General features: G+C 42.3%; 1 protein-coding gene across 1 annotated transcript in view; it reads left to right on the top strand.

Moving 5' to 3' along the window:
• Nucleotides 1–19400, top strand: part of ABCC3 (ATP binding cassette subfamily C member 3) — a gene marked incomplete at its 5' end in the record, with an annotated part of 47384 nt that extends 27984 nt beyond the window's left edge. The window contains 20 exons of the mRNA XM_021555012.2: nt 1062–1265; nt 2485–2631; nt 3031–3118; nt 3919–3985; nt 5122–5248; nt 5565–5741; nt 6593–6760; nt 7482–7665; nt 8548–8653; nt 9328–9481; nt 10905–11112; nt 11886–12196; nt 12929–13128; nt 13228–13354; nt 14303–14404; nt 15349–15495; nt 16425–16583; nt 16952–17118; nt 18145–18339; nt 18979–19400. Of these exons, the coding sequence (XP_021410687.2) occupies nt 1062–1265; nt 2485–2631; nt 3031–3118; nt 3919–3985; nt 5122–5248; nt 5565–5741; nt 6593–6760; nt 7482–7665; nt 8548–8653; nt 9328–9481; nt 10905–11112; nt 11886–12196; nt 12929–13128; nt 13228–13354; nt 14303–14404; nt 15349–15495; nt 16425–16583; nt 16952–17118; nt 18145–18339; nt 18979–19087 (3147 nt within the window). The remainder of the gene's footprint in view (nt 1–1061; nt 1266–2484; nt 2632–3030; nt 3119–3918; nt 3986–5121; nt 5249–5564; nt 5742–6592; nt 6761–7481; nt 7666–8547; nt 8654–9327; nt 9482–10904; nt 11113–11885; nt 12197–12928; nt 13129–13227; nt 13355–14302; nt 14405–15348; nt 15496–16424; nt 16584–16951; nt 17119–18144; nt 18340–18978) is intronic.

The raw sequence follows: 19400 nt of genomic DNA on the forward strand, positions 1-19400 counted from the left end.
GGATTAGCAAGAGGCTTCTTTGTCTCCCTTCACCTGGTATCTTCCTCTAGGAGTATCTAGAGAAAGCAAATAAATGCCATTCTTCAAGCTGCAAATGAATGTTTTCAGAGGTGGCAGCTAAAACCTGACAGTTGGAGTTTTATGCTAAAAGCCAGTGTTGATGTTCCCTGCTACTTAGCTGGGCCATATTTCATGTATTATCCTAAGGGAAAATGATCCTTTATTCCTTTCTTTGTAGTCTTAGCTCTCTCTAGTCAGGGAAAGCTGAAAAAATACCAATATAACAGTGCCCTCTGGCTTTGTGCTAGAAAAAAATCTAATAATTGGCTTGTGCTATGCAGCCTATCAGACTGTTTGGAAGATTAAAAAATAAATGAAAAGCCAATCTCTTGGTGTAAAAAAAAAGTAAGAGTTGGATATAAATTAGGACTTTTAAGCACAGCCTTAGTAACAGAGTGATATTATTATATGCCTTGAAGAGACAGGCTTTTTAAATCTCTTGGATGCTGACATGTTAGTAGTAACATGCCTTTTCTCCCTTGCCAATTATGAGATGCTTTGAGCTGTATAACTTGCTGTGCTTATGTGTGTGAATTTTGTCTATATATTTTGGCAGGGATGTTTTTATTTTAATAACTGAATGAAACACTGTATTTTAATACATAGGGGAAAAAAACCCTAGACGTAGCCACAATTTTCAAGGGATAAGAAATAAAACGTGCAAACAAGGAAGAAAAAAATCTGAAGAAATCAAGGGAAATGATAGGGTAGTATTTCTGTGAAGTGGCTGAATCTTTCTTTAAGATGAGTTTAAAATGTAGCTCTTAAGAGTTAAAATGAGTGGGAAACTTTTGTACTCTGCTTTCCAGGCATTTCCTTTGATTTGTCTTGTCCTTGGAGGTAGACTTGCACAATAAGCTGATAACAGTCTGGCTTTCTGTAATTGCCTTTTGCATCCTCTTCAGAAATAGCCTGGGGGGCACCACAGATGTGAGACATATGTTGAAAACTTTCCTGTAGTCCTGGCTGTGACTCTGTCTCTGTGTTTACCAATAACCCAGGTGGAACAAATGCGCTACAAAGACTCCCGCATCAAATTAATGAACGAGATCCTGGGTGGCATCAAGGTGCTGAAGCTCTATGCTTGGGAACCATCCTTTTCAGAAAAGGTCCTGGAGATACGGAAGAATGAGCTGAGGGTTTTGAAAAAATCTGCCTATCTCAACTCTTTGTCCACCTTTGCCTGGATCAGCGCACCCTTCCTGGTAAATAAAATTTGCATGGCTCTCTGAGTTGTACAAGGTGAACCCTTGAAGGATAAGCCTGAGGCTTTCTGCTTGCTAATGTACATAGAAATAAAATGTAAAGTTTTTAAAGAAATTATTAACATGCTTTGATACAGAGTTCCCTGTTCTCAAGAGCCCTTTTGTTAATCAGTATTAAAGTATTTTGTGATAAAGTCTGCCAGTGAAAGCTGGGAATAGCTGTCACAGGAGAATTTCCAACCACTTCAAAGTACTTCCCGTAGCAAATTAAAACTAGAATTTGAAACCTCAGAGATCTGTGAATAGCAAAATAGCAAAAGAAACTTTAATTGAGTCAGTCAGGACAACGTCTGTCTTTAGCTCTCATTTCTACCTTCATGATGCAGTGCTCTGCTTGTTTTAGTGAGAGAGGGAGTTGTTAAATTATTCTACAACTCAAAAAAGAGATTGATTTAATGTGAAAACTAAAGACCAAATGATAATGTTAGCAACTCTGAAATGCATTTTCCTCAATTTTGTCTTTTCCTCTATATTCTACTTCACTGGACTGTGATCCTTTGTGCAGAAAGGGTCTTGGTGAATAAAACCATTCAAATAAGTCAGTGGTCAAAACTGTTCCCAGCCAACTTTTCTCAAGATCTGAGGCCCAGCCCTGCAGGAATTATCTGAACAGCCTGGAGGTTCTGCCCCTTTCATAGTTCCTTCAAGTCATTGCAGTTCCTTCAGTGCACATTCCTGTTCCTGCTCATTGTGAGTTTGCTGCACAGGATGATCCTTCCACAGTGGATGGCCCCTGTCATACAGCAAGCCAGCAAATAACTTGGATTTCACTTCCTTCTCTCTTGATTAGTAAATCTCATTTGCTTAGCCTGCAGGTTACAATGGGAAAATTTGCTTGGGTGGAGCTGGAAGAAACCACAATCCGATAACAGCTTTCTGTTTTTATTTGCCCAGGTCCTGTAGTTCACCTCTTGAAACTCTTAGTTCAGCTGAATGTAGCCACTAGAACCCTGACAGGTCTCTCATTCTGCCCTTTTTCTCTACCTGCTTGTCCATAGGACCTGACATTTCTAAAGCATGTTGAAAAGGTCAAAACCAAGGAATTTTCCCCATTTTGTGGTTGGTACTTTTATTTCCAAGATGCCTATCAGGACTGAGGGCTTTTAAAATGCCAGAATATACCAGACATCTGGCAGTAAACTCCCTTTCTGGCTTTCAGGTAGCACTGACAACATTTGCTGTGTATGTCTCTGTGGATGAGAAGAATATCCTGGATGCAGAAAAGGCTTTTGTCTCCCTGTCCTTGTTCAATATCTTGAAGTTTCCCCTCAATATGCTTCCACAGGTCATTAGCAACATTGCACAGGTAAGGAGGACCTGGAGCACTGGTTATTCTGAAAAACTTGAACTGAAAGAACATATCCTTGATTTCTGGAATGCAGAGATCTCTTGCATCTGCCTGTTAGCTGCTTTTCCTTTTAATAGCCTTTCTTTCCTCATGTCCTGCATTGGAAAGCCTGACATCTTCTGAATGAGCCTGTGTGAATTTTGCTTTGCTCAGATAAACTCAGCTTGGTGTGATAAATTTCACAGCTAAAAAGCTTGAATCTCAGCATAAGACTCATTGCAGGGGAAGAATGACTCGCTCTTCAGGAAGCCCATGGGGGAAAGCTCAAGGCATTGTGCATACTTTCTTTTTCAGTAGTAAAATCGTTAAGTCCTCATTAAAAGAATGATGAAATAATGCCACCTTTTTTTTTATTAGACAAGCGTATCCCTAAAGAGAATTCAGCAGTTCCTGAGTCATGATGAACTTAATCCAAATTGTGTGGAGACAAAAGTGATTGCACCAGGTAAAGATGTTGATATTTTTCTAAACTGTGCAATTACAGCAGACATATCTCTCTTGGACTGGTTGAGCTATGAAAAAAGCCAAAAAGAAAATAGCAGTGGTAATCTTGGGTTAAAAAAAGGGAAGAAGCTGCTGCTCTGAAATGGGTTTAGTGTTCAGGCTGTGTGGAAATCATAAAAATTTCTGGCCATATTTCTGAGCTGGTTGGGCCTGAGTTTGCATCTGCAATGTACTGGATGCTAACAGCACTGAGTATGGAGTGCATCTGCTGACTGTGGACAGCAAGCCTTATTCAAACCTTTCACACTGCACAAATGCTCCATAACTTTGTGAACAATTTGGATTACTTCTGTTCAAAACAGAAGTAGCCTCAAACAGTTGGGCAAGCCAGGTGTGGCAAGCAAAAAGCTGCAGAGTGTCAAAGTTAATCTGATAAATCAAAGTAAACAGCATGTAGTGATCTCCTACTGATTTGAAATGAGTTTTTTTTTGTAGTAAAGTGTGGTGATGCTCAACAGCACATGTTGAGAGCAGCCCCCCAGGGCAGGGTGAAGCAGGGCATCTTTTCAGCTGCCTAGATCTGAGAAGATGTCACAGTCTATAGCTGAAGTGACAGTCAGTTATTGTCACTGTGAAGAAACCTGCCATGTGACCCACAGGCATAAGCCTGTGCTTCCCATGCCAGCAGAAATGGGGAGTGCAGTGTGTGTAAATAAAGATGCCTCTGTCAGCCTGCTCTCAGTTGTGCTGTTGTGAGTAACACATTTCCTGCTCCTCTGTTGTTGTGTTTTTGCTACGCAGGCAATGCCATCAGTGTAAGAAATGCAACGTTCAGCTGGGGAAAGGAGCTCAAGCCAACGCTGAAAGAGTAAGATTTCTTTGTGCAGTTGCAATGCAATATCCACCTGGTCTCTGGCTCTTGGGAGGCCTGTTTGAAAGGTGTCTGGTGAAAACCATGCATCACATGTCAGCATCTCTTCCACTTTTAAAACATGGAGCTCGTGCCTTATGGTCTTTAAGCTTTATGGAACAGGGCTGTAAGGCTTTAACCCCACAGCAGCCAGCATAAAATAGTTACCTATTGAAAGACAGGCTCCATGAATTCCTTAAATAGGCATTTTTTAATGGAAGCATTGTATGAATCAAATTGTTCTGATGGATTCTGAGGACAGTTGAGATGTCTGTGTTTGGACCTAGGTGTGCCAGCAGTGCTCTGTTCCTTGAAGAGGCTTGTGGCAGGTTCATCTCTGTGGCAGTGGAAAGACCATCTTCAGACTGTGGGGGTGGATGTTTTGCACATTTGCCTCTTTGAATGAACAGAAACAAAATTTGCCTGGAAGCATATATCCCTTCTGTTATGCATCAGAATTTATGTAAATAGATGTTTGGCTTGATTTCACTAGTGAAAAGCCCTTTGACAGCAAAGAGACTGTGTCCATCAGTCATTTCTGTATCAGTTCACCTTCAGGGCCTTAAGGAGTACCTTTAAGAACACAGTGGGGAAAACACTAAAGGATTTTAATTGGGGAAGTCCTGTTTTTCTTGTGTCATTATGAATCCTATTTACCAGCACAGGAAATACAGTTCTCAAGTGGTGTGAACATTTTTAGATAGGATGTATTCACTCACTACTTTCGTACATTTGCTTTTGGCTTTAAAATCAAACCCCAAAATACCTTTGGAAGAGTGTCTGTTTTCAAAATGCTTATTAACTCAATTTGACTTGCTGATGGATTGAAACAACACAGCAAAGAGTCTTAGAAGGCTTGTTAACAATCCTACTGCTTTAGCAACCAGCAAGATACATTATGCTGTGTTTTCATTTGCTCCTCAAGTTCTGGTTACAGTTGATTGTATGCAAGACAGGGAGGAGAAAACCAGTGACCAAGCTTTGCTTATTATATCCAGTCAGGCTGTGTCTGTGTATTTCAGCCCTGGTTTAAAGACCCCTGATACCTTTAGTAAAAAAATGTTCAATTAATTTCCAGCCTATTTCCTCCACAGTATAAATATGTTGATCCCCAGTGGTTCTTTGGTTGCCATTGTTGGCCACGTTGGCTGTGGGAAGTCTTCTCTGGTGTCTGCTCTCCTGGGTGAGATGGAAAAGCTGGAAGGAGAAGTGGCTGTGAAGGTTGGTGGTTTTTTATGAAACCATTTAATGATGGTAGGGAAATGTGCTGCTTATGCCTGCCCTTGCTTAGAATGCACCTTAGGCTCCAGAGGGAATTCTAGTTGCTCCTCTGACAGCTTGAATGCGTGTTTGAGTTTTGCCCACTTTTGTATGAAGTTACTTTCCTGATCTGATCAATGGCACACGAACAGTTAGCACACATATCCATATAATGTGGATGTGTAGGAACCAGGAGCTGTATACATGCTGATGATCTTACTCAGAGCATGAATTCCTGCTTGTTATGAGTCAGAGATTTTCCCTCTCCTTTCTCTAGGGTTCTGTTGCTTATGTGCCTCAACAAGCCTGGATCCAGAATGCCACGCTGAAAGATAACATTTTGTTTGGCCAAGCTCCTAATGAGGAAAAATACCAAGATGCCTTGGAGGCCTGTGCTTTAAAAACTGATCTGGAAGTGCTGCCAGGGGGAGATCAAACTGAGATAGGAGAAAAGGTAATTTTATAAGGTGCATTTTTTGTTTTCAAGTCAGACCTGCCTGGTGATTCCTGCTCTTGCTAAGGAGAGAATACTGTAAAGTCAGCCCTTCATTTGATTTTATCTTCACAATGGCACCCTGCTACAAACAACACCAAAACATGCAGGGCAGTTGTCCAGAAAGCACTTTATTTGAATGTTTTCTTAACTTCAGGCTTGTGTGTGTATTGTGGTGCAGAATTACACGCCCAGCCCTGGAAGATCAGAGTGCCCTCTTATTTGTCATGAATTGTAAAGGTGCATCTGTCCAGAATCACTGAAGGCCTTCCTTTTCCTGTGGGGATAAAAAGGGAGGGAACACATGGTTGTGCTTCAAGTGGGAAAAAAAATTATCATCCCTTAACAAATTTTAATGAGAAACATTTACATCTATGTTTACCAACAAAGATGTTCTTTTTTCATAGGTCTATGAAAAAGGCTAAGTTTGAGCTAGATTTCATGAAATGGTGTGGAGATGGGGATTTGTGTGCAAAAGGAAATATGTGGAAGATGTTCCAGGTGCCACAGCCCTGCTTTGAAATTTGCATTTTACATCCTGGTTGACAGTTTTGCTTTTTATAGTTTTGTGTTTTAACACTTCCGTTAGGAGCTTATTAAAAAGAGACTTACTGCATCTCCAGTTTGCTGGGTGAGTGGAAAGTTTGGCAGTGAACAGGCAGATCTAGAGGCATTCTGTGCCTGTCTATGGGTGGGTTATTCTCTTCAGTGTCTCATGCTTCAATTTAGCACCCCAGTGCTGGGCTGGGTGAGAACCATGAGAAGTCAGAGCTTTTGTGTGACATGTTTTGCTCTCTCCTGTCTCCCTGCAGGGCATCAACCTGTCGGGGGGGCAGCGGCAGCGCGTGAGCCTGGCCCGTGCCGTGTACAGCAGCTCGGATATTTTCCTGCTGGACGATCCCCTGTCCGCCGTGGACTCGCACGTGGCCAAGCACATCTTCGACAAAGTCATTGGCCCAGATGGGGTCCTGAAGGGAAAAGTAAGCTGGGGTTTAGATCCTCTTAAAAATGCACAGGAACTCAGGAACGCAGAAGCTGTTTCACCACCCAGACCTGAGTGACGGCTCATTCCTGAATTTCCGTGTCTACCTGGCACCGTGGGCATCTTTCCTCACAGCCCAGGCTGTGGTGAAACGCTGCTCACACATGCCCAGGAATGCTGTGGTCTGGTCAGAACGTGTAGAGGCAGAAACCTGCCCTGTCTTTTAAAATCCCTCCTCTATGAGATCTCCAAAAAACAAGGCATGTGCTGGAACATGCACAGGTTGGTGGTGTTAATTGTTGCTTCTTGGAGGCAGCACAGCCAGGAAGCTGCACCAAATACGGATGTTACAGAGGACTTTGGCAACCACAACCCCAACTGCAGTGGCTTTGCTGCTTCCACTCCTGCTGCCATCTTCTGAGATCATCTTGAAGCTTAAAAGGGAAGGGCTGCAAAGAAAATTATCATAAGGGAAGGAGGGAATGATAATTCAGTGTGTTTACTTTCCTCTCTGTTTTTGTCAGCAGTAGGAGCAAAGCCAGTTTATGTACATCATGTCAAGCTGATTTGCCTAATGTGGACAGTGTTATTTCACTGGACATTTCACCTTGACACAATAATTCATTCCCTGTCCCAAAAATGTATTTGGCTTGCTGAATGCTGTCAGTCAGCAAATGACTGACACACAAACATGCATTTTTTTCCTTTTCCTTATCCAGACCCGAATCCTGGTAACCCATGGCATTAGCTTCCTACCTCAAGTAGACCACATAATTGTCCTGGTAGATGGCAAAATCTCTGAAATGGGATCTTACCAAGAGCTTCTGAAACAAAACAAGGCCTTTGCAGAATTCCTCCGGAATTATGCACTGGATGAAGACATTGAAGAGGATGAACCAACAAGTACAGTATTATTTTTTTCTTAAAACATGTCTTCTTCTGTCAACAAGATTACAGATATTTTCTCTGTAAAGTGTCCCCTGGTTCTTCATGGCATTTGCCTTTCTGTACTACCATGAAAATTATTGTCTGTGGCCAGGTCTGTATTACTGAGAAATCTTTTCACAAATTTCTTTCAAAATTTCATGTGGTTTGTCCTAGAAAAAAGCAATTCTTGTCTTAGAAATTATTTTAAACTTGGGAATTTATTTTAGATATAGAAAGGTCAAGCTCAGCAAGAAGACACAAGAATAAACTGGGCTTGCTATCAAAGGGGCTACCCAGAGTCTGGTGTGTTTTCTCTTTATGTGTGATCGGGGTATTTTTCATGTAGCAAAGTACAAATGACATTTTAATTTTGGGTTGCTTTTCAGCTTGGTTTGATTCTGACAAAATGATGCAAGATAAAAGCATTCATGTGGATGTTTCCCATTCATGTGTGATAGTTCCCATGATCTATTAATACAGCACTGCTGCTGTAGAGGAGCATGACCTTCCAGCCACAGCAGAGGCTTGCAGGACTCCTGAAGTGACTCCCCCAGCCCAGGATTATGCCTAGAATGTGCCCAATAAGTGCTAGAACCAACTTTTAACACAGACAATAGCCTGGCATTCCGATGGGTTAAAGAGACGTGATACAAATGCATTTGACAGCTAACCTGCCTCACAAGATCTTTGCAATTTCCTTAGAAGTGATGCACAGGAAGGATATACACAAAGCTGGGGGGGAGCTTTTGCACTGTGATTTTCCTGCAGGGGATTTGTTCTCATGGCTCTTATTTTGTATAGCCACCTTTCTCTGTGCTTTCCTGTGGCAGAAAATTGAGGTGTGAGCTTGTCTTGCAGTGCTGGAGGAGGAGGAAGTGCTGCTGGCTGAAGACACCCTGAGCATCCACACAGACCTGGCCGATAACGAGCCCGTGACAAACGAGGTCCGCAAACAGTTTCTTAGGTAAGCACGAGGTCCTTGCTTTTCTAGGCTGTGTCTGGGGTAAAAAACATCTTTCAGATGTCAATAACATTCTGCTTCTCCATCTGGGCTTCAGTTTCCTCAATTTCCTCTTGTAAATAAATTGGTTTAGTATCCTTCTAAAAATAAATGTAAACACACAAGATCAAACATCTATTTCTTCAGTCTTCAATCTGGACTGAACTAATTTCTAAAAGCAGCTCTGTGGTTCTCAGGTAACACCGTGTGTATTTACCCACACAATGGTGAACTGCTGCCAGATGTGTGAAAAATAAATTCCTTGCATTGCACCTTTTCATTGGGAGCCTTGGAAATCTTTGAAGGTTTTTATAATCATACCCATAGGTGCTGTCCAGTTACTGCTGATATGAAAACAGAGAAGCTCAGGGTTTAGTTTGAAATATCTGCCTTGCCATGAAGCCTCTAAATGCCTTTCCTAAAGAGCTCAGGCTCTGCCACAGCCTTTCTTAGATCCTGTATTTCTGGCATCCCTGAACATACAGAGAAGTGGTAGAAGCTCCCACAGCTGTGAGTGAGGCTGGCAGGGGAACTTAGTGGAAGAGCTGGGAATAAATCAAATCCACTACATCTCAGCCTTGCCTTAGCACTGCCACAATATGCCCTTTTTCTCCTAATGACTCTTTTGTTTTAACTAGGCAACTTAGTGTCGTGTCTTCTGAGGGAGGAGAATGTCCCAACAAAATGTCAACAAAACGAAGAGTCTGTGAGAAGAAGCCAGCAGAGCCTCCTCTTCCAAGAAAAATTGCTAATGAGAAACTTATTCAGGCTGAAACCACTGAAACAGGCACGGTATGGTTTGATTCCCCTCTCCCCTTTTCTACCTTTTTTTTTTTCCTATTAAAAAAAAAAAAAATCCCCTTTATTTTAACATTAGATCCAGTTCTGTTAAACTTGTGTATAAATCACAACTGCAGGCCTTAGGCATTAATCTGATGGCCAGTGATCATTCAGATTAGGGATTTTGGCAGAGATTTTGGCACCTAGCTATCCCTATATCCTTTGGAGAACAGAAAAAAGGGGAAAAAAAAATCTCTTCCAGTTCCCTCCACGGTCACCCAATACTGCAGAGCCCTGCATTCCATCAGCTCTGCCTTTGCCTCGCAGAGCTTTCAGCACTGCTGGTTTTTAAACTGTTTGGCTGCTGCTGAGTCCAGCTGCAGCACTGGGTTACACGAACCAGCTGCCTCTGGGTGCCAGGGAGGCTGCTCTGCCTAAATACCTCCCAACCCAAGCACAGAGCACATTGTGCTTGTAGGTACAAAGGGGCTGTATTCCTCCTGAGCAGGACCAGGGAGAGAAATGGGAGCAAGAAAAAATAGAAGATGGGAACACAACAGTAATCAGTAAAAGAAAGGAACAGAGAGGAGCAGGAGATGGAAGAGAAGCAGGGAGGTTTGATTAAAAAAAAAGCCCCTTCCCTCCACTTCAGAAGTCTCAGTGTGTCCTGTTTAGTCTGATGTACATGGTCCATGGCACAGACATGCTTTTTCTGTGGGTTATTTAAAAAGCCTTCGAAGTCACTAATCAATAACACTTGTTCTTTTAATTATTCCTCCTTACGCTTTTTTCTAAGGACTGAGTTTTGTCCCGAGTCTCTGTCTCTTTTTGCTTCTGCCTTTTTGCACTGCCTTAGAGACAGCATCTTTACTTATTGCCATAAACATCATCTGTTTATGTTCTTGTTGGAGTGCATTTGCATTTGGTACCTCATTTAAGTTGTTGTGAAGACAGAGTGGAGGCATGTTCAACACTTCTCCTTAAATAGGCCATTTAAAGTTGTCTTGAGTACGATACTGCTGCCAAGTTGCTTCTACTTCCTGAAAATCTTGGCTCCTATTCTTATTACCTGTCTTTTGCTGCTATTAGTTCTGGCTTCTTTCTTTCATTTTTTTTATCTCTGCCCTCTGGCATAGTCTTAAAAACTAAAACCCCACAAAAGTAATGAAATACCAATCCTCAACATGGAGGAGAAGAGTTTTTCAGAGATATTTCAGACTTTTTTGAAAGCCATCATCGTGACAGTTTCATCTGCCTGAGCTCCCTTTCTCTGTGGTGTTTAGTAGTTCATGTAGTTTTGAGTTAGGCTGGTGTCAGAGTGTGTTAAAGTTTTTGTCAGCAGTTCTTCTCACAAAGAATTTTTCTAACTCATAATTCTCTCTAAACTCCTTCTTGTGTGGGTTGTGCAAACCAGCTTTACTGTGTGATTTTGCAGGTAAAGCTGACAGTGTTCTGGCAGTACATGAAGGCTGTCAGCCCTGTCATTTCTTTGGTGATCTGTTTCCTGTATTGCTGTCAAAATGCTGCTGCCATCGGGGCCAACGTGTGGCTCAGTGACTGGACCAACGAGCCAGTGGTAAATGGGACTCAGCACAACACAGCCATGAGAATTGGGGTCTACGCTGCCCTGGGCCTCTTGCAAGGTGAGGGCAGCTAAAATCATCATGTCCCAATGTTTTGGAATGAAGTATTAGGTCAGAAAGCCATGGCAGATGGTAGGTTTAGATCATATATTAGGAAGAAATTATTTACTGTACTGGAGGTGAAGCCCTGGCACAGAGTGCCCAGAGATGCTGTGGATGCCCCATCCCTGGAAGTACCCAAGGCCAAGTTGGATGGAAATCTGAGCAGCCTGGGATAGTGGTGGTAGGGTTGGAACTGGGTGATCTTAAAAGCCCCTTCCAACCCAAACCATTCTGTGGTTCTATAATTCTATGAAAATTGCCCCCCAGCTCCTGTCCTAAGCAAGGGAACTCGTGTAACCTGGAGCTACACAGTCTGAGCTCAGCTCAACACTTCCAGTTTTGCTGTGAAGCCCTTGGGGGGGTTGAACAGGTGATGTGGAAGCTTGAGAGGCAAGTTGGGAAGAAAACATGAAAAATTCAGTGCAGAAGAGGATGAAGGGTTGGAATGAAGTTGTAGCATCAGGACATCATGGAGGATTGTGGAAAACAGTGGGGAGATGGTTGTGTGTCTGTTTTCCATAGAGAGGATGGTGAATCCTGTGGATGTTCCTGTGCCTTAGGCAGCAGTGGATGCAGTGCTGATGTGGGAGAGAGGGATGCTGTGTGAAGAGAGGGTGGGCAGGGAATAAAGTGAAGCAAAACAAGCTTGGAGCACAACAGGATCTGCCAAGGGTCGGGGAGCTGTGAATCGTGGACATCATGGGATAACACACCTGCTCCTCACCTGCCAGGGCTCATAGTGCTGATCTGCTCCTTCACCCTGGCCTTGGGGGGCATCAATGCTGCCCGGACCCTCCATGCTGCGCTGCTGGAGAACAAATTCCACACCCCACAGTCCTTCTACGACACCACCCCGACCGGGCGTGTCATCAACCGCTTCTCCAAGGACATCTACGTCATCGATGAGGTCATCCCACCCACCATCCTCATGTTCCTGGGGACATTCTTCACCTCCTTGTCCACCATGATCGTTATCATAGCCAGCACTCCGCTCTTCGCCGTGGTTATAATCCCACTGGCAATTCTCTATTTCTTTGTTCAGGTAACTGGAAAAATGTGTGACGGCTATTGCAATTGTTCCATTCCTTTTCTTTTTAGGGAAAACAGCATTGATTTGGGGGGAAAATGGAAATACCTGAAATAGCTATGTGTTTATATAAACAAAACATTATTTACTTTTCTCAGAAAAAGAAATGTCAGCAAGATGTGGCCATGAAATAGATAGACATAAATTTTCTTAGCTTTTAAGTAATAAAAAGTAAGCTTACTGCCAGAGCCAGCACTGCAATGCATGTCAATATATTAAAGTGTGGATATATTTGACATACTGATAAATTTTCAAGGTAGTGAGGAATTAAAACGTTGAAAATAGAAAGCATCAATTTTATTGATTTCTGAGCAATAATCAAGCTTATTTTACAAACTGTACATAGAGACCTGATAATGGAGGCACAAGTGCACAATTTGTTTTCTTGGAAAATGAGGCTCCTACAAATGGATTCATTCTGCTAGATTATATTAACTAAATTTGAAGGGACAATAATAAATTCAACTTTCAGTCTATAGAAATTGCAGTTACCCAATACTCTTTTGTGGAATGATATAACAGTAACTTTCTTGATATTCTTCTTAATTTTAGACAATATTTTAGAAGGTTGAAGTGTATTAGTAGCAATCTCCTTTAAATCCTTAACCTAAGAAATTCTTCACTGTTAATTTAAAAAAAAAGTGAAAGTATTTCATGAACCTTTCCATTTCCTGTGAATAATGGCAGCGATTCTATGTCGCGACCTCGCGGCAGCTGAAGCGCCTGGAGTCTGTGAGCAGATCCCCTATCTACTCCCACTTCTCAGAGACTGTGTCAGGGGCCAGTGTCATCAGAGCCTACAGGAGGGTGAAGGCCTTCGTGGACATCAGTGATTCCAAGGTAGATGAAAATCAGAAGAGTTACTATCCTGGCATAGTGTCAAACAGGTAAAACATAAATTTCTTGTTTCCATTTAGATAACCCTGTTTGCAAAATTGGTCCCAGACAACTTTTTCCTACACTGCTTACCCCTGCATTCTTCCCAGGTGGCTGGGCATCCGAGTTGAGTTTGTGGGGAACTGCATTGTCCTTTTTGCTGCCCTTTTTGCTGTGATTGGTAGGAACAGCCTGAATGCTGGCCTGGTGGGACTGTCAGTGTCCTACGCATTACAGGTACATGTTACAGCTTTATTGGAGGGGTTTACATTTTTGGAGATGATTTGGATATATTAGCAATAATCTAAGTGCTTGCTAAAGCTGGTGTTAATAAGGAAATAATTAAAATGAGTAGTGAGATGTTTGGAAAACAGAGATTCACACTGGGTGCTGACATGACCAGCAAGCTGACATGAAGGAGGATCTCAGGGCACTTTGGGAGCATCAAGGCTGTGCTGCACCTCAGTACCCTCAGGGGTGGCACATGGGAAACCCAGGAAGTGCCAGAACATCAAGAACAGACCATTGGAGCAGGTGGCTCAATGTGTTGTACATCAATCCTGCTATGCAGCACATTGGTGTGTCCAGGTAATTACAGGCAGATCAGTCGGATTTATAATTAGACAAGGCAAACTGTAGTGACCCAGGCTGTGGAGAATGTAGCAGATTTAATGGCCTCACTCTTGCCAGAAGCATTTTAGATAGCTTGAGTGTGCAAAGTTGCTGTTAGCAGTTTTCCAGTGAAACACATGATTTGGGGAATGACTTCCTTCCAACTTTTTTTGAGAGGGCCAAGTGTTAAATCAGCAAGAAGCACCATCATAATCTTCTTCATGTAAACACTTGATAATGTATATTTCTTGTCCCAGTAACTGTTTTAACATTAATGCAAAGGTAATTGTTTCATTTGTATAATTAATGTGAATCGATGTCTTAATAGCAGTGTCTGCTGTTGTTGGTTTTTTGGGCTTAGCTTTTTCTGTGGCTTTTTTGGGGGAGGGTTTAGTGTTCTGTTCATGCTGGGTTTTTGTTTTGAGGGGGGTTGTTGGTTTTGGGGGGTTGTTTTGATTTGGGGGGGTTGTTTGTTTTGAAGTTTTATTTTGTTTTGTTTGTTTTTGTTGTGTGTTTTTTTATTGTATGTATTAATCCTCTGTGGGTAATATTTTGTTCCTTGTCTTCCCCAAGGTGACCTTGTCTCTGAATTGGATGGTCCGAATGACTTCTGATCTTGAAACTAATATTGTGGCTGTGGAAAGAATAAAAGAGTATTCAGAAACTGAAACTGAGGTCAGCTACCACGAGTCCAGCATGCTCAGCAGCAGGATGAAAATTTTAATGCACACATTTGCGTGTTCTTTCTTGAGGCTCTTGAGAGATGGTTCCTGCTCTGAGAGTTATCATTTAACCTGAACAAATGTCATGCTCTGAACTGTAATTTTTTCTATCACAGCTCCAAATTATTATTGCTGTCATGCAGCCTGTGCTTAGCATCTCATTTTCTGCTGCTGTGAGTGGCTGTAGCACAGGAGATGAGTTCCACATCAGAATATTGGTCCCTTTGTGTTTGAAGTGTTTGATCACAGTCTCACCTGCACGGCTGGTGCCATGGTCAGAGCTGCAGTACAATCATCAAGTCTTACACATGTTTTCAATAGTACTTCTATTTAATCAACTTAATCAGTCCTCAGCTCCCATGAGAAAACATCCCTAGGAAGCTGTACTGCTAATCCAGGAAATCATCCAGTTGCCCGTCTTTGCTGCCAGAGGCTTCTGAAGCTGGCAGGTGGAGCTGTGCCAGGAAAGCTGCTCTCTGACACACTGGTTTGTTAGTCCTGTGTGCATACTAAGAATTAAGAAATGGAGGAGAGCTGCAGTAAACAGTTCTGGAGATCAAATATTTAATCTAGAACAAAAAAGGTAGATAGACAAGATGTGTGATATGTGTTACAAACCAGAGCTTGAGCTGGCAGAAAACTGTCAGTGTTCTGTTAAAGTTGATGGGAAAATATTCATATCCATTGAGGATTCAGCCCTCTGTGCTCAGAGTTTTTTCTTGTTAACTTCACAACAAAGATAAATGGATGGATACTTAGGACCCAGTGTTTTTTCCCCATTATTATAAATTTATTTGATCATGGAGATTTCATTTATCAGATAAAATGCTTTTATCTGAGCTTGAATTATTTTTTCTCAAACCTATGTGAGGCATTTCTGACTTCTGTTTTCCTCAGGCTCCCTGGATTATTGAGGGCAAGAGACCCCCAGAAAACTGGCCATCCAAGGGAGACCTGGAGTTTGTGAATTATTCAGTGAGGTACAGGAAGGGCCTAGATCTGGTGCTGAAGGATCTAAACCTCCAAGTGCACGGTGGGGAAAAGGTGAGTTCCCAGCTGTATGTCTGCTAGAACTTTGCTCTGGGTCTCCAGTGACAGCTGTGGAGTAGAGGAGAGGGTCTAGAGGAACACTGATGCCAGTGCAGGAGCCAGCAGTGACACCTGTGCTGTCCATGTGCCAGCATCCTCCTGGCTGGAAAGCAGTAGAGGGAATTGCGTGGGACTTTCTGGACTTTCCAGTTCATTTGGCAACAGGCTCCCATACACCACGTAGGAGGCGCCAACGCAAGTGACAAAAATTCAGTGACAAGAATTCTTTTCTGAAGCAGTGCAGATGGGAGAAGGAATTCCATTTTTTTTCTGCTCTTTGACTTCCCCTGTGAAATTTTTTGGCGTGGAAGGAAATTACATTCTTTGCTTCCTTAATCAGGAAATTGTCTTTATTCTGGGAGATTCATTTCTTCATGCTTTAATGAAAAGTTCTGAGGTTTGCCTGATGGAGACAGAATAATTAGCATGGGAAAGTCCTTTCCTGAACAGGCTGTTGCTAAAAACCAGAACTGCCCTTATTCTAAGCAGACAGGATGACAGCATCCTTCTGGCATGGAAATACACATGCTTACCATGAAGTAGGAATTGCCCTTAGAGAGCCTGTATTTCTTGTCCTTGAGTGACTGCACCTACCATGGGTGTTCCAAATCACCCAAAGTTATGTAGGATGGCTCTAGGCCTTTGTTATTCATTGTATTCATGACATGATATTTATATGGACTATCATTCCAATTACATGAATGGCAGTAAGTACATTACAGTGTACCCAGGGTTTGTAGGGAAGGATGGGACATTCTTTCTTAGATTCATATCTTCAGTGAAACCTCTTAGAATAATCTTGGAGGGTTGTTCGGGAGTTTTTTGTTGGGTGTTGTTTTCTTCTTAACTATGTGCTTTGTTGTTAAACCTGCAATTTGTTGTAGATTGGAATTGTTGGCAGAACTGGTGCAGGGAAGTCCTCCATGACCCTCTGCCTCTTTAGGATCCTGGAAGCTGTAAAAGGGGAAATTAAAATTGATGGCGTGAAAATTTCAGAAATTGGTCTCCATGACCTTCGATCGAGGCTAACAATTATTCCTCAGGTACTGTTTCTGTGTGTCACAACGAAGGACTGTTTTCTAGCAGCTTAACAAACCATAAATAATGGTTTATCCAAAGAGGAAAATGCTTTGTTACACTCAGAAAATTGTTTCAGAAAAACAAACTATTTATACTTTAACTGGTTCCATCCTGCCACCTTATAAACTGAGTGATAAAAAAAGATTTAGGATAAATCATCTTTAGAGCTGTAAGTTGAGTTTGGACTGCATAATGTAATGTATTTTCAGAGAGGATGGGTGTGGGAGGTAGCCTACCTGCAATGCAATGGACACCTCGAAGCAGCAGCCCATAGTATCTGTACTTAAAACAACAAGAGCACTTGTCTAATGAGAATTGGTTTTATATCCAGGATCCTGTTCTCTTTTCTGGAACACTGAGGATGAACCTGGATCCATTTAATAAGTATTCAGATGAAGAAATATGGAAAGCACTTGAACTGTCTCATTTGAAGAGGTTCGTCAGCAGTCAGCCATCCATGCTGGACTATGAGTGCTCAGAGGGTGGAGAGAATCTTAGGTAAGGAAGGCTTGGACTAGAAATACACTGAGCTGCCATCCAGCTGTGACAGTGGGTGACACCTGAGCACAGGCTGACACTGGTCTGTCATATCTGAAATGATTTGGTCATCTGTTTCTGTCCCAAGAAAGCCACCAGTGTTCAAAGATTTGCCTCCTCTTCTGCCTCTGCCTCAAATTATCTGATTCTTTTCCCAAACCAACTAATCCCATCTTGTCAGAAAGAAGTTTTAGGATGACAGGATATTAGGGACAGGCAGCCTCTTAAACACGTTTTGGTAGGAAGGGAAATGCCATGATAACATCACTGCTGTGCTGAGTAAGAGTTCTCTGCCTGACACTTTAGCAATATTTATTTTCCATTACTATTTGAAAGGCCCATGAAGACATGACTGGGGATGATAAAATGCCATGTTCTGATATGCTTCTTTGACTTCTGAGGCTGTGGTGTCACCAGATTGCCGTGAATGTGATGAATGTTCAGCTCCTTCCTCGTGCTGCAGACACTCAAAGACTGAGTCTGGGCTATGTTTGTGGCAGGAGAGGAAGTCTGGGTTGCTCATATATATGTATATATTTTATTTTTTATGGTAGAAAGGTTGCTCATATATATGTATATATTTTAATTTTTATGGTAGAAAGAACTATTTTATTTTTTAAGGTAGAAAGGACTCATAACACTTTATTTTCATTTTCTTTTTCCTAAGTTTGCATATGCTCAGTGTTATGAGAACTGTGTTTCTGAAAGCTTGGGCAGAAATGTTGTCATTAGCTGCCCTGGCTTTTGTCAGAGTGATAAAAGGCACATTTGGTGGCTCTGCCAGCACAGGGCCAGGCAGTGAGTGAGCCTATCATTGTTAGTGTAGGCAGGCTGCAGCCTGCATGGGTGAGCTGTGGGGCTGACAGAACAGACAGCTTGCGAAATACTTCAGGGTTTTTTGGGTGACACGGTGAGAGACCTGCTGAGCACAAGTGGCTGTGAGCAGCGGGGGACCTGGGGACAGTGAAAGGCTGTCTGTGCTTGCAGTGTTGGCCAGAGGCAGCTCGTGTGCCTGGCCAGAGCTCTCCTGCGCAAAACCAGGATCCTGATCCTGGATGAAGCCACGGCCGCCATCGACCTGGAGACAGACGACCTCATCCAGATGACCATCCGGACACAGTTCGTGGACTGCACGGTGCTGACCATTGCCCACAGGCTGAACACAATCATGGATTACACCAGGTAAAATCTCTCAGTAGCACGTGGAGGGCTCCTGGGTTTGCTGGGGATGTGAAGCAGCGCTCGGAGGGGTCTGGTTTTTCTCTAGACATGAACACTGCTTCTCTTGTTGGGCAGTGTGTAGGCAATGATGCGCTATATTATCCCAGAATTTCCAGCCCTGACTTTGCCTCTGTTGGCAGAGGAAACAGGTTCTATATTCAAAAACCAGATCTGTGCAGGGGACACTGCCCAGGGACACTCCTGGCACTGTCTGGAAGCTTATGAAGCCTTGTTAAACCAGCAGCTGCTGTAACTTCTTCACTAACAGCATGCCATTTTAATTACTTGAAAATATATTAGTATTCTTCATGAGCTTTTACCTCCTTGGTTTTCTGGAACTGTAGTTTCAGTTCCAGATGCTTTTTTTCCCCTCTTCTTGCCCCTGGAGACAGTGACTGTCCTGTAACTTTTCTAGTCAAGCAGGAGCTCAGGAAGAATGTTTATCATCTGTTGTGTTTTAACAGGCGAAAATAATTGTGGAAAACAAAAACAAGGAAAAGATTAGAGAAGTTTGCTTTGTGACACAAACAGGTACCACATTCCTTGTGAGGAATTTTCTGACACATCTTTCCCCCCCACACCATCTTTTGTTTTGTGCAGGGTTCTTGTTCTAGACAACGGGACCATAGCTGAATTTGACACACCTGCAAACCTTATAGCAGCAAAGGGTATTTTCTACAGTATGGCCAAAGATGCTGGACTGGCATGATGAGAAGATCCCTTGGGTTTTGGTTTGGTGATTTTTTTTAATATTCCTGACTTGCCACAAAAGTGACTTGTGAATGTACTGTAATTTACAAAACAGTTTTTGTAGTACACTCAACTTGTGAACAAAGTATTTTACAATTATAAGGACCAAGAAGTGAATTTTACATTTTTAAATATTTTCTATATACATAAAGTATTTTATTACATGTTTTTTCTCCCAAAGAACGACAAATATTCTGCCAAGAAAATATACACAGCACAATTATGTACTGCATTCAGGTTTGTAATTAGTAAATTATATTAATGGTACAAAA

Source organism: Lonchura striata, chromosome 19 (assembly GCF_046129695.1).
Source record: "Lonchura striata isolate bLonStr1 chromosome 19, bLonStr1.mat, whole genome shotgun sequence".
Taxonomy (NCBI): domain Eukaryota; kingdom Metazoa; phylum Chordata; class Aves; order Passeriformes; family Estrildidae; genus Lonchura; species Lonchura striata.